General features: G+C 42.6%; 1 protein-coding gene across 2 annotated transcripts in view; it reads left to right on the top strand.

Moving 5' to 3' along the window:
* Positions 1-26,155, top strand: part of lnx1 (ligand of numb-protein X 1) — a 51,892-nt gene that overhangs the window by 11,816 nt on the left and 13,921 nt on the right. Inside the window, exons 1-3 of one of the 2 annotated variants that reach the window (XM_020643783.3) lie at positions 3,434-4,117; positions 20,369-20,616; positions 24,747-24,902. In XM_020643783.3, coding sequence (XP_020499439.1) covers positions 4,026-4,117; positions 20,369-20,616; positions 24,747-24,902 — 496 coding nt within the window. In that variant the 5' untranslated portion in view covers positions 3,434-4,025. Of the gene's footprint in view, positions 1-3,433; positions 4,118-20,368; positions 20,617-24,746; positions 24,903-26,155 lie in introns of those variants that run through there. The other variant, XM_020643782.3, reaches the window with a different exon arrangement.

Raw genomic sequence — 26,155 nt, 5'->3', positions numbered from 1 at the left:
AGTCGGAGTGACATGTTGTAAAGCTCTCCTGTTTTGCTTTACAAATTATGAACTGAGCCAGATGATATCAGCTGCACATGATGGGTAGGACGGGTAGTTTTTTTCTTTTCCATTTGTTGGAGTCACCTGTACGCGTAGATTTCTTCCATCCTCATTTAGCCTTTCTAGAGTCCAGTAATGTGGGAACACTGGGAGAGGCTACGTTCCCATGGTTCCATGCTCTCGAGGTCAATGAGGCATCAAGGAGACCTGTCAAGGATTTAATGTTCTCAGCAATTTATTCTCCTCAATATATATTTTATAGGGTTAATATATCCCAGCATTATCTAATAACAAACAGTACACTCTGCTTTTTGTCTTGAGACATTGATATCAACCGTCAAACTTCATTTTTCATATTTTCATAACCACCAAATCGTAGGTTCACTCGAGCAGCACTCCAAAAGTACCTTCATTGTAGTTCAAGCAGCATTTCACAATAAAAGCAACAATGGCAGAGGCGGACATTTTGGCTCCTTATTCAATAAGTTAGAGAAGGTGCTATAGCGCTCACTCAGGTTGTCTGCAATCTCTCTGACCTGATTAAGGGCAGGATTTGGACATTGATGGAAACTGACTTTATCGAATGTTTACGTTTTTTCAAATGATCACCCACATTAATAATGAATGTAAATGTTCTTTATCATCTATAATAAACGATTAATGGATTATCAGACATGTTCCCAGCTCTGCCAAAGATGCACAGTCAGTGCACACTTCTCCTTGTTTCCCTCAAATGTATAACAATTTTGCTAACCCTGGAAACTAAGTTACTCACGTACATGGCTCCTTTTACAGTTATCCTCTCCACCATCTTTAGTAGAGAACCAACATGTATGATATCACTCATCTGTGATTCACTAGCTCAAATGGTTCAAAGAAGAGAGTAAGAAACACCTGTAGCATCGCAAGATATCGCTAACCCTCACAGATGCTAGTTGAGTAGGCCTGAAGGAATAACTGGAAGTGTTTCCTGTTATTCCTGCAAGGTGTTGTAGTGTTGTATCTTCATCATTTCTCTAATTTCCAAAGCACACATGACCTCCTGTTTCCATATGCCATGAATGTCTCTTGTTTTTTTTAGTGTCTTTCATTTTGGGTTTTCTTTAAAGACCAAATTTCAGGACCAAACCTTTTATTGTGTTTCATCAAATTACCTTTTTGACTTCACATCAGTTTGAGAAATTGGTTGCAAGTGGGAACTGAACTAGAGTAATGGGATGTGTGTGTGTGTGTGTTTGTTCTGATGGTGTTTTTTGTGAGTGTTCGTTAATGCGCTGCAGTTTGTAACGACTCCTGTGGGGCAGACCGGGTTCTGTTCACAAAACGGCATCCTGTCACAATCCAATTACATTTCCATTTCCTGTGTGCCCCGTGGTCTTGTTTCTGTGCCTACTGTTCAAATACCACAGGAGAGCTCAGTATGCACACATGCATGCATTAACACACACACACACACACACACACACACACACACACACACACACACACACACACACACACACACACACACACACACACACACACACACACACACACCAAACCCTGCCTGTAACCACACCACCTCCACCCATGAAATATTCATTCAGACAGGGTATTTACACCAGTTAAGTGTCTTTCTCCAGGGTAGACAGCTCAGCGCTGTGGAAATAGGATAAGAGTGGAAAAAAAGGCAAGAGAGGAAAAATATGGAAAGCAAGAGGGGAAAGGAGAATGCTGCATAGTGCTTAGTAAAATTACAACTAAACGTGACTTTACTTAGAATAAAAATGCCAAATAATGAATGCCTTAAGGAGGATATTTGACATTTAAAATGATAAACATTTCGCATTCAAGGATTTTAAATCACCATCTCTTTCCCTCGAGCTTTGTCTTTGGTACAATGAAGTAAACAGGGGCACAAACAGAAAGACGAGCACAGCTCAAAGTGCCTCTGAATGTTCCTGTCCTCCATGTTCAGCACCTTCAAATGATCACAGAGCCGTCCGTCATCTCACACCTCTCCTCTGTCAGCCCTAAGTGCTTCCCATGAGCACTGCACGGCCTATCAGAGCAGATGGTGATGACAGAAGAGCTAAAACTTTATCATTACACAGCTGAGTAAAAAAAAGACTTGATTCTGATTGGCCAAGAGTTATGGCATCCTTCAGTGTGTGATTTCTGTGTAACAGACCACTGCCTTGTGGAAAACTTGTCTGTACAGACTCAGTTCTTATCCAACATGATCACAGAACGACATCTTATCACATCAATCAGCAGAAAAGAGAGAAGTTATAATGTCAGCATGTTTACTGTGGCAATAAAAGGAGAGTGGAGAAAAACAGCAGGATTAAAGCACAATAGGTCAAAAGACAAAAAAAAACAAGATAATTGAAGAAGACACGTGAAGAAAACACACGTCAAGGATTAAAGCTTCTGACACTGTTAAGACAATAAGCCTCAATCAGGTGCTGAGCTGATTCATGCTTTTAATAAACAAACAATAGACAGCTGTCACTCACAACAGGGAGCTTTAAAAGACAAAAAGACCCCACAGGTTAATGTATCCATTAAAGCTGTTTTAAGCATAAAGTCTAAGGCACAGGTTCAGTCGGACATTTTGCACAAATCGGCTGAAATAATGATAACGCCTTCTGAATAGTTTATTTAAAGGTCTGTGGATAAAACTGAGTAAAAAAACAACAACACATATCCTCACTAAAAAAAATATCAGGCTATTAGTCAGGCACATTTGTAATTCAGATTATAGTGAAATCAATAAAACTATGTATATTATATTATTATAAGGCAGTTAGTGTGGGCCATGGAGTTGACTCCTCAGCTTCTTTTTTTCAACAAGTGGGGAGGTGGGATTCCAAGAAATGCAAAGGGTTAAATTAAATCATTGTATGAATGACTGACTGCATGAATGAAAAGTGGATTTCTTTAAAGATTTATTGTAAATCTTCTTATTGTCTCTCACTGCTGTCACTCAGGATAAAAAAGCTGATTTGCCGGTGTGTTTTGGTGCTCTGTCTCTTTTTTTTTCTGCTTTCCACACATCACATCTTTCCACAGATTCTTTGGAGCGATCAAACCAATCTGCTGCACAGGGAGCAGTCCATCGCTGGAGAGGGAGGGGGTGAGGGTTGGGAGGCAATCATGCCCCCCCCCCCCCCCCCCCCCCCCCCCCTCCATCCTTCCCTTCGCGGACCAACATATGGGCAGGAGAGGGGGGAGGTGAATGCAGAGGTTGTACATGTGTGTGTGTGTGGATCTCTGAGCATACGTATGTACGCGTGTGAAGCGGCTTCAGCCAATCAGAGCAGCACCAGGTACCTCCCCCCCCTCCTGCCTTTGTTTGGTCTGCTCCGTCTCCCCCCCTCAGTGGTTTCTGCTGCAGTATAAGTCACAGCCTGCGCTGTTCGCTCTGACATACACACACACACACACGCACCAACCAACGGAGACAGACAAACGCACACACGCATACGAGCGCAAATCCTCTTACAACTCGACTGTGCCCAGAGCAGATTAAGGGGCTGCACATCTCAAATTGTATTCCAAATGTGCCACCTTTGCACGGGTCTCCTTCCTCTTCTTTTTGCACTTTCTCCTCTTCCTCCTGTTCCACAACCGGACTTCTCCTCTGCACCTGCTTCTGCTGCTGCTGCTTCCTCCTCCTCCTCCTCCTCCTGCGCTCCGTCTTCAACCTCTGGCAACCAGCCCGTTTGCCTCTGCAGCTGAGATGACCAGGCAGCCAGCCTGAGGCAGTGGAGAAACCTGCTCGGCTCACAGGCACAGAGGTAGAGAGAGGGAGGAAAGAAAGAAAAAAGAGGTAGGAAGTGAAGGATTATTTCTCTCTGAGAGCGCCTTTGGAGAAGAAAGAAAGGAGGAGGGGGGGTCAGTACGGCCAGGTTTGGAGGAGGAGGAGGGGGAGGAGGAGGGGGGAATAGAAGAGGAGAAAGCTTCAGCACAGAGAGAAGAAAAAGAGCTGAGTGTTGACCATGAAGGCTCTGTTGCTGCTGGTGCTGCCCTGGCTCAGCCCGGCCAACTACACTGATAATCTGGGCAACCTGCACATCCTCTACTCTGAGCTGTGAGTACCACAACAGTCAGCATCCTTCCACCAACATCCCCCCCCCCCCCCCCCCCCATCATCATCATCACCTCCCCCCCACCATCAGTCCATCTCAGAGTGTCATTGTGCACGTCTGTCACTTTACCAGCCGTTGATTTGTGTGTGTGAGCAGCAGATCCATGTGTAACTTCTACTGTTTACATTTTAGCATCACTTTCAGAGTGTTTCCCTCTTGTGTTAAAGTGATCATATAATTGCTTCCTGATGCCCTGCTCGATGGCTTCAGGCAGCAGGCAGCAGGTTGAGCTTTGTGCTGTCCAGGACAGTTTAAATGCTCCAGCACTGCAGCATGGCACCTCTCTCTCTCTCTCTCTCTCTCTCTCTCTCTCTCTAACTCTCTCTCTCTCTTCAGGAGCATGTGTAAGTGTCTATATTGATTTGAGTGAAATGTCAGCATGCTTTTTGCTCACAGTTGTAGGCTTTTTACACCGTGCGTGCGTGCGTACGTGTGTATGTGTGTGTGTGTGTGAAGGTTCCCGCTAAGCATATGGATGGTTGTAGCTACACTGTGTTTGTTGTGGACTTTCACCTCAGCATTAAAAATTCATGGCTGGCTGCTTTCACATGGCAGAGTGTACAATCCTTTATGTGCACATAAAACCAATCAGTACATAAAAATCAGTTAGTCCGTGTACATTTTCACAACTCTTTCTTGTGTTTCATCACCGTTTCATCAATATTAAATCAGTGGTTGTGTCGGCATAAACAGATGGATGGACAGCATGTTGTTGTTGATTTTTTGACACCATGTAAACAAACCCTCTCATCATATGCATCAACAACAGGGCCGCAACAATCAGCTGTTCTTCCCGATCTGTTGACTATTATGCTATTTAGTACTTAATTGTTTGAGGAAAAGATGTTGAAAATAGTAGAAATACATGTTTAGGTTTTAATTAGCTCAAAGAAACATTGTCTTATTACTAACTCTTTCCATGATTCAAACATATTCAGATTACAATGAATTCTAATAGATGGAATACATGTCAGGTGTTATTGTTGAATTTTGACAGCCTGGAAATCGACTCCTTACTGGTTTGTCAATAAGATTAACGTCATTACTAACCGATTTTCTGACTAGTTGATTTTCGTTTAAAAAATGGTGAAAATAGTGATGCAAACTCCCGCCTCATTTTGCAGAATTTAATCTCTATTAGCTTTTTTCCTCAAAAGCTCAAATATATCCAGTTTCCAATGATTGAAGATGGAAAAAAAGCAGCAAATCTTAACATTTTCAAAGCTCAATCCATCAAATCTTTGGCATTTTTCTTTAAAACGTATGACTTGATTCAATAAATAATGACCAATTTTGTGTTAGGATGTTGAAGTATTGACTGTTCAGCCCTCTCTCCAGTGTACGTCACACTCTGTCGTTCTTGGCTCCTCTACATCTGGATGTTGTTCTCGGCTCTGTATTGGCCCCTCAGACTCTCTTTGTGTGGGACGTTAATGTCGACTGTATTCAGCAGCTCTCCGTGTGAAGCCAGAGCTCTCTGATCCCCGAGCTGGGCTATACGCTTCTCTCTCCAGCCTGCCGGAAATGTCTCATTATACTGTGTGAATGCATGGAACAATGGAGCGCCTCGCAAATCCCTCATTTCATTGTATGCTCTCTAACTGAGCGAGGCTTTGGCTCCTGCAGACACCAACAGCCCATATTGCACGGTGGCGGATGCCAAAGACGAGAGAGCAGAGAGCGGGGAAGAGCGGGCAAAGTAGACAAATTGGATGGAAGAAGAGAGAGTGAGGAGATGAAATCCTATATACAGACAGAAGAGGAGAAGGAGAAGGATGGGAATAAAGTGGACAAGGAGCACAGAGAGAGGAGAGGAGACAGGAGGGTATAAGGTCACTTCCTGTGCCTGCCTTCCATCTGGCCATACCATAGACTGTATAAATTATGGATATATATACTGTGACATCACCCCCTGGTATGTTGCTTGTCTTTTTTTTTTTAAAGATTTATTTTTGTGCCTTTAATGGAGAGATAGGACAGTGGATAGAGTCAGAAATCAGGGAGAGAGAGAGAGTGTAGGGAATGACATGTGGGAAAGGAACCACAGGTCAGATTTGAACGTGGGCCACCCGCTTGGAGGACTACAGCCTCCATACATGGGGCGCGCGCACTAACCACTGCACCACCAGCGCCCCAAGTTGTTTGTCTTTTTAAAGGTTCTGAATACTGGCTAGCCTTAGAAACATTAACATTATCAAATCCTAATCAGTTGCCTTGAGTGAGTTAACCATCAAGTCTACTTGTCATCTCTTACTCTCTGATGAATGTCACTTTGACTAAGCGTCTGCTAAATGAATTGTAAAGTTATAGAATTGTTCAATTAACAGAAATAGAAGTTGGCATACAACATCAGGTAAAACAAAAAAATAGCAAGCAAAGTCCTGTGCACTGTCTGAAGTGCACAAATACATCGGCAACCTTTGGGTACTGAGACCTCCTCATCTGCTCTCTGTCCATTTGTATAGACGTATCTGTCGTGTCTTAATGAGACACCAAACGTCTTTAGACAACCTGTAAATAGTGATGTATCACTGCTGCTCCCTCTCTCGCTTGCTCCCAGCTGCTTTAGGTTAAAGTAGGATTTACTATTATCTAGATAGATAGTTTATTTTTTAAAGTTTAGGTACTTTGAAATACTATTGTTTATTAAGTATCTATTTGTTTTTTTTAAAGTATCGGAAACGTTAACAACCTTAAAAGTGGCTAAGAGGGGCGCTGGTGGTGCAGTGGTTAGTGCGCGCGCCCCATGTATGGAGGCTGTAGTCCTCCAAGTGGGCGGCCCAGGTTCAAATCCAGCCTGTGGCTCCTTTCCCGCATGTCATTCCCCACTCTCTCTCTCTCTCTGATTTCCCACTCTATCCACTGTCCTATCTCTACATTGAAGGCAGAAAAAGCCCCAAAAATAAATCTTTAAAAAAATTAAAAAGTGGCTAAGAGAGCTTCGTGGAACAGATGAGCTCCTGGCTCTCGCACCAAAATCTCCAACATGTTGTTAGCATAGCCATCTATACCTGCTTAATATTACTAACATATACAAACATAATACTTTCTTTTCATGTGCTGGAAAACGTGGAGCACATATTACTTGTTTTGTCTGTGAGTACAATAAAGTGCACAGCAAGATGGATTATTAGTAAAAAAAAAAAAATACCCAAAGGGCTCCAACAGAACAAACACGGCCCCGGAGATGATACCTAGCAGACAGCTAGCAGCTCTCACCTGTCACTCAAAGAGGCCACACCCCTATTTCTTCAACATTTTTTAGCCATAACACAATTTAAACTGATGAGTTATATGAAGTGTCCCATATGAAATGTAAACCTGTGTACAAAAAGTCTTAAATAGCTACAGAGACCAAAACTGTTTTGGTACCACACTGGACTTTTTAACACGGGGCTCTATGGGGGAGTGACTCACTTTGGGACACTCCAGGAACTGCAGTTTTTGTTACTTCTCTGTCTGCTTCGTTTTTTTCATCTAAATTTTAGTTACTTGGACCAAAGGTATGGCTGCCATCTTGATGACAACCAGCACGCCCAGTTTGAGGGGTATCGCTTGAAGTCAGATGATCATATTTCCCTCACAGCGAGACGTCTCCACAGTCAGTCAGTGGAGACAGTTCGAGTGCGTGTTTGAGTGTTTTCCTGCTCCTGTGACAGTGAGCTTTCTGCTGATTATGACATGACACAGGGAGAGAAAGCAGGAGCAGACATGGCGGACGTGGTGTTTTTCTGCCTGGCTGGAGAGCAATGGCACACCATTTGTCTTTATCCATACCGATGACAGGAGCAGCCTCCAGCTCCCCCCCGTGTGACCACCACATATTTATCCTGCTTCCTCTCTCCCCACTCATCTTCTTCCCTCCATACTTTCTATCCTGATTTGTCTCAATTGAAATGATTACCACGGTGAGTTTATAATGTGTGGGGGAAAGTGAGAGTGATCTGCGATCTGTCTTACTTCTCATAAACATGCAAAGGCTTGTATACAGAATATATTGGCTAACAATGCGCAGGGAGAGTAAATGTTTCTCTGTGATGAAATGCAATCCAGTTACTGCTGTTTTACTCTGTCAGCAGCAGCCAATAAAACAGCACACACACACACACACACACACACACACACACACATATACACACACACACAGGAAAGCGTTGCGATTGTGATTTCTTCACTCCTTACTCCACACACACAAATTAAACCTTGCTTCTTCCCTCCCCCCTGCCCACATGGCCTCCCCTGATAATCACAGAGCAGTGCTGTAGACCTTTAATGATTAATCTGTGTTCATTTCTTGGGCCTTGTGCGTGGATGTCTTAAACACTATGATTAGCTTAGCTTCCGTCCTTTTCAAGGCCTCATCTGCGAGTGTGTTTGATCAACACACTCGCGGCGGCGGCGCTCCGGAACGTCTTCAGCATGGACGCTTTCTAACAGGATTAAAAGCCACTCCACTGCCATGCACTCGCTGGACTTGAACAAAACAAGTCAGGTTTTTTGGGGGGTTTTTTTAAAGCCAAGGCTATCTTGAGTGAAACGCTGTGCTCTCTGTTGGCCACGTTGCTTGCTTCAAGTGCGGGGCACGCTTCACTAATTAGACTTTTGTTTGGATTAAATATTAATCCGTGATCTGTATAGCGAGGCAGCTCTCCCCTGTCCCACTGTATCTAACAGGCCAGAAATACACCAAAGGGCCGAGGGGAGATACAAATCAGGCTTGCTTCTTACCCTCAACAAACTCAAAAAGAGATAACACTAAATCAGCTTAATTATTTTTACTTTGCATGGGGATTGAGTGTATGGAGCAGATTCAGTGAGTCATCTGTGGGATGCTTTTATATGCATGGGTAGACAAAGTGCACAGCGGAGAAAGCTTGCCTGAAAAATCACACATGTGCTGCAAGGACACATGTAGAGGACACACTAAAAAGTTGTTCACAAACAAACAGAGGGATGCATTACTCTCATATCACACAAAACACTTCACATGAAACACATACGCATGAAAATAAACACACGTCAGAGTATGTATAATGGAAGTTTGCATGATGCATGTATGAAAACACGTTCACAAAAGAGCAGATGCAATATGTGTGTGTTCATTTATTCATGACAGAGTGAGAAGCAGGTCAGCATGTTTACTTCAGCAGAGACTTTCTGTCACGTGTGTCTCTGGTGAAGGAGAAACCGCAGCCAGGTGAGCAGGTATTAGTGTCAGCAGGCAGAGAGGGTTTAGCATCAAGTAAAGCATTCATAATAAAATGTTGGTGTGGGTTATAAGGCAAACAAATCTGATAAAGATGCCCTTCTCTATACTGATCTATTTAGTTTATCTTCTTAAGACTGTTTTCTTTCTTTTGGCAAACATAATGAAAAAGTAATAAAATCACCTTCACATTAAAATCAGTGTCCTTCCAGCTGTTTCTTGGGACATCAGGAGGGTTTGTGAGCAGAGCTGCAAACTTCAGCCAATCTTATTTCTAGTTTAGGATTCCTTTAGTGTTCATCTTTCATGATGCTTTAAATGGAAGCCAAATTATCTGCTGAGATCTCCTCCTCTTCAAAATAAATGGACCAAGTAATTAAAATCAGTTTAAAAAAAACACTGAATGAAGCAGTTTCACATTAAAAGTCAGCGTCTCTCTGATGTTCTTCTGCCAACACAGGATGTCGGGGGGGGGGGGGGGGCTTGTCTGCTCAGAACAAAAGTTCAGTTTGTTTTTAGGTCAGGATTCCTTCAGTTTTTTATCATTCATGAGGTTTTTTAATGAGAGCCAGCTTATCTGCTGGGGGTCTCCTCCTCTTTAAAACAAATGGACTCAATAATTAAAACAAATAAAAAGTGCTTTAAAATGCAGTTTAAAGTTCAAAAGCAGTGTCTTTCCCCTCGCTTTTAAACAGACAAAGTCGAGTTCAGTAAGAAAAAGCTTCTAGCCAAGCTGCCAATTGTGTCCTTATTGAGGTCGATTTAGTTAAGTTTAGTTTTTTTTACAATTTCTTCATCCTTGGAGGATAATGGAAGTTCCCTTCCACACCCCTCAGTTTCATTCTTTTTCCAATGGCAGTTCACATAATACTTTGCAGGAGGAAGCATGGATATACTCCATATACTGTAAATATTAATGGACAAAGAAGGAGTGACATCATCCATCTGTTACTATAGGGGACTCAGGAGACTCATTGGCAGCATCGTCTCAGCCAAACTTTCAGTCAACCTAACGACAGGCTAAGAGCTGTAGCTGAAATAATACATCGCACCCACCTGTCAGTCAGGTCAGCCTCGCACATAACTATGCACAACACGTATTGTTCACTAAAATCAAAACTGATGCATTTAAAAAAAAAAGTACAGTGTGTGCCCATGATGACAGAAACTAATCAGACCAATCTTGTTTTCTTTCTACCAGGGTGTAAAAATGTCAATTTCTGCTGTAAAACAGGCATTTTGAAGTGTAGTGTGTATGTGACTTCCGGGGCTCCTGGAGCTAGCCTCAAGCTAACACTTCTGCTTTGGCTTTTTTCTTCAAACCCCAGAGGTTGCCGCTTGATATATTCCTACAAAAGATTGCAGACTTTGCAGAAACTTTTCATGATTTTTTTCCATATGCTTTCCAAATCGAATAAAAATTTCCAAAAGTTTTAAAAAGCCATCCCATTTAGATATTAAGTGATCTCCAATCAAGATAGTTTTACAAGTATGATTTATTTTGTGTCCGCAGTGCAGAGCACTTTCATATCTGTGCTGAATCACTCTCTATGTGTCCTACTTCCTCGGCTATATCACTGAGGCCGTGTGCAATGTGGTCTGTTAAACCTTTACCTCTGGCTGGCTCACAGTCTTGTGTGTTTATGGTCTTTGAGGCCTGACGTGTTTAACATGGAACATTTTCGCCTGTGTCCTGTCTGCAGCAGCTAATCTGTAGGAGGGGTTTTGATTTGGAGAGGAGAGCAGCGTAGGAGTTAATCTCTCACGTGAGCGGCGTCCTGCTGAGCGCTGGGGTTTGGGGAAGGGTCTGATCAGTGCTGGCTGTGTGTCAGCCGGTTGTACCCCGGCAAGTGGAGGTAGAGAAAACAACACTCTGCCAAGGGCTAGTGTGGCACGGAGAGAGAGAAATATGGGCTAAAGGGTGCCAAGAGCAATATGGGACATCGGCCTGGTGGGGATTCTCTGTGATCACGTACTGCCGTGTGGAGAGAATTACAGTTAGACTCGCTCCAGTGAGAGAAAGGTACACATAGTATTTCACTGAATGGCTTGCAGAGTGCTCTGTGTAGAGGTGGACATATGTGAGGAGTATTAGTGCGCTGAGATCCAGCTCAGTAGGAGAGCAGAGCATAAATCAATTCCATTATTCCTGCTCTCTTCTCCTCTGTGGACAAACACAGTGAGATGCTCTCCCAGTTGAAACCGGATACAGACACAATAAAAAGCTGCATAAATGTCCTTCCAGCCCTGATCATGGGGTCAGGCCCTGGACTGATGATCGTGTGTATTGATTGGCTGAAAATGCATGACTCAGAGTTTTGGGCTGCAGCTAACCGGCTGACTCGCCTGGCAGGCACCTCGCACTCGTTAAAACACACACAGATGCATGAAGCCCGCCAAACCTGCCGAGCCACTGGCTGCTTCACAGGAGCTCAATGGAAAAAAGTCGAAACTCAAACCAGGGATTAATGTGCGGCGTGGGCCGGAGTGCACACATTCACTTTTTAGTTTTTGTTTGCATTCGTCTTGATATCCTGTAAGGAGTCACACCCATATGAAACCTCGCCTCCTGCTTTATTTGTGTTCAGAAGCAAGCTTAGCCCAAATATCCTCCCTCAGCTGAGACCGCCCCCCCCCCTCACTCACCCCCTCTGGCTGCAGCCTCACCCCCCCTCCCCTGCAGCAGATAGGATTACCCCTAGCAGCAGGCGGATCCAATCAACACACCAGCGCGTCCTCTGATTAACACTCCTCTAGTTCATCATTAACTGGATTACTCTGTCCATCTTTACGCTGCTCTTTCCTCTCTCTCTGTCTATGAATCTATCTATCATTCTGTCCATTCCTCTACAATCAAACCCAGACTTTATGTGTTTGGCATATGGCCTCAGTACTGTATGTGATGAGAGAGATAAAGGAGTAATTGATTGATTCTAATCCAATCAAAGAAAAAGGCTCAATTTAAACCTTAAATTTAATTAATGACCACCATTTTGCTTGTTTGTGTATGTGCATCTGTGGCCGTATACAGTATGCTGTATGTATGGAAGCCAAAGCTGTTCTGGACAGCCACATTTTTATTGCACAAGTTCTCTACGCTTCAGGGGAATTTCATTTTCTTTTTACCAGGGCCCTATTCTAACATGTGTAAGAGTCTTGACGTTGTTCAAGTAAATGCTTCAGCTAGCTTGACTTGTTGGTTTGTTTTTTGCTTGCATGTTTAATATTGGTTATTCAAGATTATACACAGTCTTTCTGCAACTAACAATATCACTAAAAACAAACAGATCCAGGAGGACGTAGACAATGGACTGTAAATATTAATGGACGGTCAGTCAACCTATAACGACAGTCTAAGAGCTGGAGCTGAGGCCGGTTTTAAGCCCCTTAACAAACAGTTACACCGTGCCCGCCCATCAACTATGCATAATAAGTATCTGTCATAAAATCAAAACAGAAGAGTTTCAACCAGAAAAAATTCAACCTCCATGCAGTGTGTGCCGATGAAGACGATAACTAACCAGACCAAAATAGTTTTTTACGCCAGGCTGTAAACATGTTGATTTCTGCTTTTAAAAAAAATAATTTTTGACTGAGTGTTTATGTGAATTCAGGCTCTCTCAGAGGCAGCTTCATGTGGAGACTCGAGCAACTGCAGTTTTTTGCACTTCCTTGTTGGCTTCATTTTTCAACACCAGAGGTTACCACTTAAATGAGCATCTACCATGTTCAAGAAGGTGGCTTTGAAGAGAGTGATGCATCGACTGTTTTTAAAATGTATTGAACCTACTAGGGTTGTCATGCTAGTAAAAAAAATGAACTTCAATATGATTCTAATCAAACCAAAAAATCAAACCATATCGATACCTGTTTGGATACCGTGGCAACAAAAATAGAGGTACTATAGGCACCTAATAATGGGTCATTTCTTGTTTTTTTATAAACTAAACAAGCAGAAAAATTCCTGCACACTGTTTTAATTCCACTAATACTTTGGCAATGTTTTGTTTACACAGTTTTTAGGAATTTTCCTGAATTTTTTGATGAACTAATTTATCTCCAATGAAGCCTTCTCGTGAAATTGAGCTTGAATACTTTTCAGTACAACAATCATTAAAATTGAAGTTTGTATTGTTTGAAACAAGTGGTATTTACAAGTATCAAATAATAAAACATTTCACTACCTTATAACTTATATTCACACAAAAACATGCAGTAGAATAAGAGTCCTGGTTAAATATGGAAATCCCCTTTAATGAAGCCATAAAACCTCATTAGATAAAAAAAGGAATTCAACATTTCCTGTTTAAATATTGTTTTGTTTGCATTCCTCACATTTGTTTGGTAGTAAAAGGGAAGGAAGCCTTGTTAGCTGTGAATATTTTTTTGTAAATTGTGCTTATAATTTGTCTGCAGGCGGTTAAATCAAATTTAAAGTGTCTGTTTTTTAGCTTGCGCATGCGGCAGAGACGATAACATTTCAGTTTGTTTCCAAGAAGCAAAAGTGCATCCCCATATTCATTAGCGCTCCAAGAATAAACCCCACACTAACGATGTCACTTCTCGCACATTTTTCTGTCACACAAAGACAGCCCCGTCATATATCACACATACGCTCACTTTTTGTATTCAACTCAATTCTCAGTGAGAAAAAACCTGCAGGCTACCTCCTGGTGCAACTAGAGTGTCTCTCCTCTTCGTCAGAAAGTTTGCTGCTGGAGTCAGAACTAATCACAAACAAAAAATGCCTGCTGCCACTTCCAGAAAAATTATGTAATTTGGAAGAAGAGAAAACGGAGCTAAACTGAGAAAAGTTAGTCAAACTGGTGGGTCATGCAGAGGCTATTCGGCTGATAAGTTTGAGAATACATTTTTGCTTTTGGAGTGAAAACCATTTCATTGATAACAGGCGTGAGAAATCCTCACGGCTCAGTGTCTGCTTTCCGACTGCCCGACCCCGGACTCGTCACCTCGGCGGAGGTAATTTGCGCTGTCTGTGGAGTCAGGCCCAACACGATTGTCCGCCGTGGCAGTCAGTCAGGGAGCGGAGAGAGAGAGTATTTGGGTTAGGAGGGATAATCCACTCACCCCTAAAGAGGATTGCCGAATCTCACAGGCTTTGATGAGTTGTGAGCTGGTGTTTATTTCACCTCACAAGAACGGGGTTGTTTGTGTCAGAGCCAGGGCGCTTCAGCACGAGCATCGCATCACAGGGGCATCATGGGCAATTGCTACAGCGCTTAGGAAAAGTGGAGGGAAAAAAAAGGGAGTAGAGGAAGAAAAAGGATAAAGGAGTAGGGGGAGGATGAGTGCGAAGGATGTTTTTTCGGCGTCCTCGCTTCCTTATCTCTGCACAGATCCAGGGGTTTAGAGAGATGCTGTGATAACTGAGGCTGTGCTGACCGAGACACGATGCCGCTGCCATAACGAGCAAAACCTCTAAGCTCAGTGATCATCATCCCCCTGAAAAACAATGCATTATTAGAAAAGGGATGGTTTTGCATGAGCACCCAGGCTCCCATCATTAAACACAAAAGGATGTTTGTTAACAAGAGACGGGGAAAGTGTGAATGTCTGCAGGCGTACCTCCCTCGATGCTCTGCACCTCTCTCTCTCTCACACTTTAATTGGCTTGCTCATTTTGGCTCTGAAACTCCAGGACCACCCCGCTGAGAGAGAGACAAGGGGGTTTCTGTCATGCTTCCTTTGCTTTTAACCTCAGAAAGCACTTACTGTGGCCTTCATGTTAAACTCCGAGCAGCTGAGATGTAGCTGCAGGTTTTTTACGGCTAACTCTTATCCCCTGAAGGAAAGGAGATTTTAATTAACGGGACACAAAGCCTTTAATAAACCAGTGGCACAGTAAACAATGGCTGCTGTCTGTGCAGATGCTCTGTGTTGTGACGGACTCTTCTGTTTCTCAGGCTGATCAAAAAACATCAAGTCCTGCTATCTGCTGTTCTCGGCGACAGCTCTAAATATATTTATTCTTTGTTGTTTTTTTATCCTCTGTCTCGGAGCTCTCAGATATCAGCTCATGCACTGGAAATGAACTCCTTAAGATCTCTTTTCTCCAAACTTGTCTGCAGTGTGTATTCATTAAAACTTGGACAGACATTTCTCTCTAAGTTTTTGGGTGGTCTGTGAGATTTATGTAACTGAATGAACCTGTATTCAGCCGTGTTTCAGCCGTCTCCACTGACGGACTGTGGTTTTACTTTTTTTTCCACTCGCGCTGCTGAACAGAGGAACAGTTTTGAAGACTTCAGTTCCATTTAGTCAGCTTGGACCAAGTCTTATACAGTATGCATGTAGGGAGAGACTATTCAGTTAATGGTCTATAGTCAGAGCTGCAGCAGAACACTTTGGTCGAGGAGCGGATCTATTTATAGATGAAGACATTAACACCAGCTGGGAGAGATTAAAGTTAACAAGGACAATGTTACAGAGAGATGGTCACAGCAGCTCTGAGTTGTGTACCAATACACACAGTTAAAGTTGGAATCTGTGAAGGTAGACTCTGAGTATATCCATCTGTAATGCATACCTGATACAAGAAGTCTTTGAAAAGGCTGTTAAGATAAAAACCCCCGCTTACATGAAAAAGACATGGTATTCAGAGATTTTGCAAGACATGGGTCCTGCAGGCCACCGATTAACAAGACTGCAACCACATGCCTGTTCGGTTTATTTACCCCATCATGCTCCTGGGTGAAGTTTAGAAAAAATCTTTTTGGTCACAGCTGCCCTGCCTCTGTTGTTACACCATGTCCTGCCTAATGGACCCCCCTAACCCCCCTAAAAAATGGAGTGCATATGTGAAAACAGCTTTAGATGAATCACTGAAGTCATTTAGATTCATCATCTGGAAACTGCAGTATCAAATTTCATGGATGGTTATTCAAGAGTCATGCAGACCGAGCTAGCCAATTGGTTAAGGCAATAAGCCCCCCTTCTGCTCACCTCCCCTGTCCTTCATTTCCATCTCTGAAGGCAGGTGGTTTGTTTGTCTGTTGAAAAAAAAAGCCAAAAAATGCGTTTGTATCATTGATCTGCTCTTCTAAAATAGTCATGACAATGGTCTAATGGTCTAGCTTTCTAAAATACCAAAAATAATAATAATAGAGAAATGATTACAATGTGCTTTATTTCAGGTTCAGGTTTGAAGTTTTATTTTGTTTTAAAATAATAAAGGGAGAAGCAGCTTAGTGTGTACAAAGAGACGCTCTTTAAAGGCGCAAAGGAATTTGCCAAGGAAAAATAAAGATTTCCCCTTTTTCAAGTCTTTATGTTTTCTGCAGATGAATCAGAAAAACTGCTCACTGCAACAGATCTGTTTGAGCTGCACATTCTTCATATTTATCTTATAGGCTTACTGTATGAATAAAAGTACATGTCAGGGGAGCTACTATTTTTATCACACCTTCCGTCCTTGCAGACGGTTATGTAAGTACCAGTAGTTTGTTTTTTTTAGCTGCGTCCAGCTTTAATTCTTCTAATTGATGGTGAGTGACACGAGGAGAGTGTCTGCCCTCTGAAGACTGCAGCGCTGCCCTCTCCTCCTCTGCAGCTGATTGAAATATTGCTCTGTTCAACCACTTCACTCAGTTAAGTGCTGTGTTCCTGCACAGACATGCTTGATAGCATTCAATTTGCTAACTGAATGAACAGGAATAACTCACCATGGCACTGCCCACACACAGGTACACACACACACACATGCACACATGCAGAGACACATACTGTTTCTCTGCGTTATGTCAGAGTGAGATCAATAGGTGCCTCACTTCTCTGTGATGTTGTTTCTAACTGTGAGTCTCGTGGATACAAGTGAGATATAGAGCCCACTTCAGGGTGAAATGATTTTCCCTATGAAATGTAGACAGAGTGCCTGACCCACTCTGACAGCTCACTTATTGAGACAAAATGCTCCTTCTAGTGATGTGGTGCCCTGAGGTGGGGCCAGCAGCCTCCCTGGGCCTCAACCACTCAACAGCATGTAATCTGGGTTTCTATTGTAACTGGACAGTGATGGCCACCATTTCACCTATTCAATGATATATTAGATGTTCGGATAGATTTGAGTAAAAAGAAAAGTGTAAAATGTTTCACATTGTACCTTTACCTTTGTCCTGTCTTTGCCAAGAGCAGAATCAGATTTGAATTCTCTAAGAAACACTGCAACAAGAGACAGACTTTTCTGGAGAGAAAGATAATTTTCTCTAAAAGAATAAGCTGTTATATGTTGCAAAGCTAGCAGACTAGCAGATCAAAATGGCCATTTTACGAGTGATGGGATCTCCAGCTCCTTTTAGAGACCTGGATCATTTGGCTCCGCTCAGTAAGAGACTCAAACAGCTCTTCATTTGGTTCCATTTAGGCTTCTTTAAATCAGCTAAATTTAGCAATATTTTTAATGACCTATGATTGATTATGTGTGCATGTCATTTACCAACCGTATAATTCCCAGAATATCACTATTTACATGATGTTTGGTATGAAACAACAATGTTATACCACAGAGCACTGGGTGTGTCTGTGGCAAAGGAGTATGGAGAAATATTGTCCCTTTTCTCTGTTGTGTACTAAATATATAAATATATATATAATAAAGAGCCATTGTATAGAGCTGGTTCATTCTCCCCCGACACATCAACACTTTTTACCTCGTACAACATGGGAGTTGCTGGTCTGCCACTGCCAAAATCTGTTCCCAAAAGTATTGTTTTGGATTCATATTTCACATTAAAAATACCAAAGTCACACAATACTACAAAAGCTTCTTCATTGTGGCAGCAGAAGACAAACATACCGTATTTTCCGCACTATAAGGCGCACCGGATTATAAGGCGCACCTTCAATGAATGGCCTATTTTAGAACTGTTTTCATATATAGGGCGCACCGGATTATAAGGCGCATAGAATAGAACGTGTTTACAACTGAACAAGGCTGGGAGATATTGTGAATATATAAATATAAATACGTATAAAACGTAACGTATAAAACTACAAAAACAAAAGTACATAAGACGATTTCCCCAAATAATAAATTATTTCTTTGACGTTTCTCTTAACTCTCAAAACGTAGTTTTATACGTAGTGCATTCACAATAACTCAACGTTGTTCAAATGTTAATGTGCATATTCACAATATCTCCCAGCCTTGTTCAGTTGTAAACACGTAAAAGAAACACAGTCTGATACCGCTAATTCAAACGTTAGTGCATAACTCAACATTGTTCAGTTACGTATAACACGTAAAGCTCACTTTTTCAGTTCATTCCCCGTCCACGAATCCCTCGAATTCTTCTTCTTCAGTGTCCGAATTGAACAGTTGGGCGAGTACGGCATCCAACATGCCCGGCTCCCTCTCGTCATTATCCGAGTCAGTGTCGCTGAGCGCCGTGTACAACCAGTATGGATCAACCAATTAACCAATTGATCCATATATAAGGCGCTCCGGATTATAAGGCGCACTGTCGTTTTTTGAGAAAATTAAAGGCTTTTAAGTGCGCCTTATAGTGCGGAAAATACGGTATCTAAAGCTCTCTGAGGAGGTAAAATTACCATTTTTGTCAATGGAGTCTGGAGGCTTTAGAGAGAGAGAGCTGTTGCATCTGGTTCTGGTCTAAATTATTTATTAAAGGTCTTCGTCTTTAGGGAACCTGTATGTTATCAGACATTTAGAATTACAATCTTTGAAAACCCCCCAAGAACTTTTAGTGGACATACTTTTTTTTTTGCAGACAGCCTGTTTCACAGCTGCTGGTTGACGCAATCTGCAGGAGCACTTCCAAAACATTTTGTACCACTTAATAAATAAGATATATTTAAATGTAGAGCCCATGATTTTAAATGAACACTTTCACCTTTCAACCCTTCCTTCTTGTCCCTAACATCCTCCATGTAAGATGGTAGCAGCATATCTCACAGCGGAGGAGAATAGATGCTGCTTCCTTTGTTTTCCTGAGCTGATGCTGAAGTGGAGCCTGGTCTCGATCCAGCTCATTAAAACCCAGTTAATGTTTGTGCTGATGGCTCCACAGAGACAGCCCGACAGACACGGCCGTGTTATTCTGCCTCTGATGGAACGTCAGCTCAAAAGCCTTCCTGGCTCACAGATAAAGAGGAAAAATTCTCCAACAACACAACGGCCCACTCTGTAGGGATATCTTTAATTCACACACACAAACATTCCCAATTTAATAATGTCAGAGTGGAAAGCCTTTTTATTGCATGCAAAATAATATTATGAGGATGAGTGTGTACCTGGGTTTGTGTGTGTGTTTGTGTGTGTGAGAGAGACACTGTTTTTGTTTGGTGTTGTTGACAGGAAGACGACATCTGGAACTTAGGAATTAGATTTGTTTTTAGGGAAAAGAACATCTCTGTTTTATATTCAAAAGTGGTGTCAGCTCCCCTCCCTCTCGCCTCTAATGAATGTTTTCTTACATTTGTGTTCAATCATCTGTCAGGCTGCTCACACACGAACTCTCCCTACATGTGATTAAAGACACGCACACAAAGGAGGTGTGCAAGCCTCCGAAATTGTATTTCCTTTTTTTCATTATGAGAGTAAATATGACATTTCTTGTGCTGCCTCAGAGAGAGGTGCTGCATGAATTCAAAGTAAGCGCTCGGGGAAAATAGATTCTGCCACTGCTTTTGTTGTTATTGTAGCAGCGGCAGCGGCTGTGTGGGACCTGTGTGAGTGTTAAGGTCAGATAAGCAGCCTTTGTGAGAGGCAGGATATCAAGGTCGGTGAGCAGAGAGCCTCAGGCTGAAATCTGCTCGCATCAGTCTTTAAAATGTGACCTTTTCATTCAGCATCAACATGAACTTGTTGACATTTATTCTCCTCATAATTCCTGCTCGATTGTGTCGTTTATTACAAATTCATCACATCATCAATGTCATCATTTCGTCTACATTTCCAGAACAAACCGCAGCATTGTATCTGAGTGTATCCCCCTCTGTGTGTGTGCAGGTGTAAAGGAGCGTCTCACTATGGACTCTCAGCAGACAGGAAGCGACGCTCGCAGGAGGGCGAGTGCACCGATAGCACATCAGAACTCACCATCGCCACGCTGCCCAACGATGGCCCCACATCCGCCGCCGTGGCCCTCCTGTCGGACGAGCCCGGCCTGGTCAACCCCGCCTTCGACCCCAGCATGGAGGACAACAGCCAGTCGGGCAGCACGACCAGCCTGGCCGCCCGCAGCAGCTCCAAAAAGAGTGAGTGTGAAACTGATTGTTTGTGGTTGTGTGTTCAGTCCTGTGGTCATGTGTGTCTCTCTCTGCCCCTCCAGAGAAAGAGAGAGACACATACACACACGTTCTTTACTTATCTGCTCAAGTACAAGTTCAAATTTGTGTACACAAAATCTCTAGTGAGAGAAATATGTTAGAAGTGCTGTTTTTATTTTTACTGAAGCAAAAACTTAAAGTTGGGTCACAGAAATGTCCTCATGGTATAAAAGTGTCCCTCTGAAAGTCATCTCTACTCGGCTGTTTCTGTGCAAAGCTTACTGAATATCATGGCATATTTGATAAAGTTATTAAACATGAACGACAGTAAACTGGACATGAACACTTACTTTACTCCAAAGTGTCGATCACTTGGATGGGCGATGTCTCTCTGCTCTGAATCTGCTCCTCGTTATCTGCGGTGTTGGCCGCTTTACTTTCCTCACATCTTCATGTTGTTTTCTTCCTTGTTACGTCTTTCCTGTGTGATAAGCATGAATATAATATATATAGATAATGAATATGCAAAATCATTTTCTTTTCTATTGTTGTTTATTATGAAAGCTCTAAGAGCTTACATTTTATTTGGCTCGGTTTTCTCTTTGATAACGTTTTGGTTGTTTTATTAACTAACATGTTTAGTTGTTTGCATTAGCAAAGGGTGTAGAATAAAATGGATGTAAACCTTGTTTTTGGGCTTCCATAGGTCCATTAAAGTTGAAATTGGTCTTTATGTTTGGAAGGTGGTGTGCAAAAATGACAACAAAAGTAAAATAAAGCTAAAGCAACAAACCTCTTTGTGTGGAGGAAGAACAGATACATGATAACATGAAGGGGTAAAAGTTAAAAGTTCTCAGCAAACAGATGTCTGAAAACTCTATCTGAGTATTTTTTCATTACTTCCCACCTCTGACTATCAGTGATCTCTGTCTAAACATACGTTACACCTGCTGACTAGCAACAAATAACCAGGAGCTAATTCAACCTTTAATGCAGTCTTTGTTATCCCTAATGGTCTCTGATAGAAATCCTCTTAGCAAATCAACTGTATTACCTTGTTTTTACACAAATCCATAAACCCTGTGTGTGGAAACAGCAGAAAAAAACAGAGTGAGAAAGTCAGTGAGAGAGCGGGGGACATTATACAGTCAAGGAGAAATGGAAGGAGAGGGAGGTTAAATATAGCCCATGCTGGTGTGTGTTGATGCCCCTCCTTCTCCATCCTTTTCTCCCACCTGTGTAACCAGGAAGTAGTCACGAGTGTCCCCTCCCTCTCTTTACCCCCCCCCCATAGCGTGAGCATGCAGGCAGTGGGGACACCAAATGACACTGCACCAGCACTTTGGGCCCAGCCGCCTAAGCGCCCACCACCACAAGCACCACTACTGCTGAACAAGCTGTCAGCTCCAGAAGCGGCTGGCGCTTTTAAAGAATAATGTGGCTGTCAGGAGGCCTTGCATCTCCCCCAGCCCACAGAGGGAGGGAGGGAGGGAGGAAGAGAGGGAGGGGGGGGAGGGAGGTGTGCTGCAGAGGCATCGTTGTGCCCTGCACCGTGCAGCCGGGCTTTAAGGCTGATGCTTCTCCTCTGCAGCCTCCTGAAACCTGTCCGTCTTCTCAGTAAAGTAGCAGAAACCGTCGCTCTGGGGAGGGTCTCTCTCTCTTTTAGACTCCATGGTGTGTTACATCACTGCTGTCGTTATGCAACCGTGTAACTTTACTCAGCAAGGACGGGAATTATTAATGAAAATAAAAGCTTCATTTGAGCTTGTTTTAAGTTACTCTACAAATAAACCTTGCAAAAATAGGACGTACGGGCGTAGAAGGAAAAACAGTCTCCTCCTTCCTTCCCACTGTGTTCACATAAAGAGAGTTGTGATACAGTGCAGAGCGCTGCAGAAAATGACTGAACAAAGTTGTCAAGCAAAAACACTAAAAACATGGTTCAACATTGTTTCCTTGAAAAGAAAGTTGTTTACATCAGGTATTTCACACAAGAAAGCAGCGTGCATTAAGTTCTAACAAAAGAAATACTGTCCACATAAAACTTTTGCTCGGTTGTTTTGTTAACAGCACAATGTTTACACTAATGTTTCCAAGGATCTAATCCAGGACACTGGATCCATGCTGTCCATACTGCAGCCATAACATGACCAAACCACATTAAGTGCCTCATCTTTTTTAATGTCAAAGTGAAGTCCAGTGTTTCCACAATCAATTTCAGTTACATGTATTAAGCCACAGAAGGCTGTTGGCTCATGTACCATTACATGAAGTTTTTCCAATGTGCTCAAAACAACAGCTATTACCTTGGAAAAAAAAGGAAAATCGGTAAAGGTTCAGTTGCTCTACAGATTCCCTAAAATGTAGACATTGGTAGGCCAAATTACATGAAACTTAAGACATGATGTTTGAAGAGAGTTATTACACTTTTTATGTGGAGTAAAGACTGTTGATGATGAATGTAGTCAATTGGTGAAAATGGAAAGATCCTGTCCCTAAATGTTTGTACCATGATGCATCCTGAGAAAGAAGCCACAGCTCCAACCTCACTCAAAATTTCTACTTGAATAAAAACATCTAAATGTCATGTCAGCATCAGAGCTATAAGGCCATGATTACACTACAACGACAAGAGTTAAAAACGGCAACAGTTTGTTGTGTTATGGCTGTTCGTTAATTTGACGATGGCATTTCTGGTTCATGTAAAAATCAAAGTTTTTTAAACGGGCTCCAGAGTGCAAACTTTTGAAAAGCAGCACCATCTCTGTCGTTGTGGCAAAATGCAGTTCCTCTGACAAACTGAAACTTTTCACTCACATTATGCTTCCAGTCATTATCCATGAGCGAGCAGCTGGACTACTTTACAACAACAACAACGCAGAGTTCTGTTTGTGAAAAATGTCGCCTGGGAGTCTTGAAAAGTACTCTCTTGTTAGTTTAAGGTCTCTTAGCCACCTCACCTTATGGTGCGTCCAAACAAGCGTTTGTGAGTTCTCCATTTTTGTATGTTCACACCTCGCGGCTCTGTTGAAAAAAAAATATGTGCGCATTCACACATTGTTTCATACATACCCCAAACTACTGGCTTGGCATGTATACTACAGCGTTCAAAGTCGTATCTGTGCATCAGTGTGGAAGGTGGTTGTTGTCAAAATGTCATCTGAACGCTGAACTTTTTTGAAAACTAAGAAATGATTCAGTTTTCAGTGGAGCATTTTCATGTAAACACAACCCAAAATGTTTCCTCTTCCATAACAAAATATTCTGCACTCACATTTGTGGTAGTGGTATAGCAAATCCAAGGTAAGGTGGAGACGAGCAATCAAAGCTGAAAGGGGCGTGTTGTTGTTCTTCCACGATTTAAAATGACGGAGAACAAGTTCAGCTTTTGCACAAAGCTGCACCCAAGGGATTTAAAGCACATTTTATACAGAGATCCTATAATATCACTTTACAGAAGCTTCCACATTTTGTCTCAATGTTGTTCCTGCCTGGCACAACAATTTACCCAGGAATGGATTCTGCCATTCTTTTCCTGATATTGGAGGAGCGATATTGTCCCCCTTTCTATCTTCTTACCTTGTATACAGAATGAGGAAACTGAATGACAGTGCAACAGTCCAGCTTTTAACACCCTGTCAAAATGGGCTGCACAGAAAAACCAAGGGCATTTTCAAACAAAATACCCAGCTGTGACAGACAGAGATAAGGTAAAAAAAATCAGCAAAATGTCCTTCATTTTGAAGCAAATGCATGACCTTGGGCATTATACAAACACAAAAAGGACCCACTTCTAAAAACAAAAGCTCTTTGGCACTGCTCAATACTCCACTGAAGCGTTTTTTTTTGCTTTGTTGTGACATCTGGTAAACCTTGAAACTCGTGTGTATTATTCAAAATAAATCTGCTGGACCAAACAAGGGTGTCATCTTCTCACCAGCACCTATAGCAACACATCAAAACATTAACACAGATCTCAAACAGTCACTGAGGAGGCCACGAGGAGGCAGAGGCCTCTGATTGGCTGTGATGAGGGCAGATTCAGACATGTCCAGGCATGTTGAGGGTGAAAGTATACTATAAAAGGACCTCTCCTTTTCCCCTTTTCTTTTTTACAGTCAGGAACTTTGACAGATCTTCAGTGAGGAGCCGATCCTTCAGGAGGTTGAACCGGGCGTTCAGCGTGCTACGGCGGACCAAGAGCGGCAACGCGGTCAGCAACGAGACGTCTGAGGAGAGGGACAATGCAAGGAATTCAAGTGTTCCACCGGAAGGTATGCATCAGAGCATGCATGACTTGTCTTTGTTTCCTAAAGTGGATGTATATATTTTGTGCATTCTGTGGCGTGATGCCACTGCTTGCCTTTGCACTTCCTGCTCCCCTGAGGAGGGTCCAGAGAGAGGGCTCAACGTGTGTGCGTGTGACCAACAATGTGAGCATGTGTGATGTTCCCTCAGCTGTGTGAAGAGGGGTGACACAACTGGGAGCACACGGTGTAACAGAAGCATATGTTGCTTTTAATAATTCAGCTGCTGATTGCATAAGTCCACCGGTGCACCACTGGCAGGATGGATCGAGGAGAGAGAGAGAGGCAGGGATGGGAGGTCACTGGAGATGTGGTTGATGACGTCCTTCATCTCCCTTCCACCTCCAGTTCTCCTCCTCCTCCTCCTCCATGTCTTTATCCCTTCCTCTTGTCGTCCTCCAACATCGAGGTTTGCACCAACTTGATGGAGAAGTCCCCCAGGGAGAGCAGAAGTGCTAGACCTTTAAGACGTTCTGAAGTAAGGAAAGAGGTGTTTAATGTAAAAAATCTACAGCCAGACTCTTGTTGCTGTTGCAGAATTGTGAGTGATGGGAGAAGAGAAGGAATGCTGTTATTGGGTAAGAATGAAGGATGACGAATGATCAGGGACTAGATTAGACACTGACTGACAGAATAGATTAAATATTCATTGGCTGCCACTGGAGAGACAAAGATGGAGGGAGAGGATGAAGAACAAACGCAGGGAGGAGTGGATACAGAGAAAGACAACAGAGATAAGGAAACAAATAAATGAGTAGTGAAGTCCCCCATGGAGTGAGGGAGAGGATGAAAAAGAGAGACCAATGACAGGCAGGTTGAAAGAGAGTGTGATTGGAGAGAAATAAGGGTTACATAACGGCTGCAGGTCCCTGTGTTAATGTGGTCTCCACCCTGGAAGCAATCTGCTGCGATAACGACAAAATATTGACTTTGGAAAGGAGAAAGTGCAGCGTGAGTAGAACCAACGGAGCCGAGACAGCCGGCTGAGGGAAAGAGAGAAAAGAAGAAGAAGAAAAAAAAAACGAGGAGGAATACATCTTCTCTGTCATTTATTGGCCAGGGCTGTTGGCCAAAATGGCCACAAAAAGATCCCCACCCACCGCCAAATGGTCCAATCCAGGATATGTCATTCTGCTGTGGAGTGTAATTCACAACCAGGCGATGAAGGGGAGGGGAGTTTGTACAAATAGAATGAGATAAAAACAGCAGATAAGGACATA

This window comes from Labrus bergylta, chromosome 6, assembly GCF_963930695.1.
Source record: "Labrus bergylta chromosome 6, fLabBer1.1, whole genome shotgun sequence".
NCBI lineage: Eukaryota > Metazoa > Chordata > Actinopteri > Labriformes > Labridae > Labrus > Labrus bergylta.
This window is presented reverse-complemented; position numbering and strand designations above follow the sequence as displayed.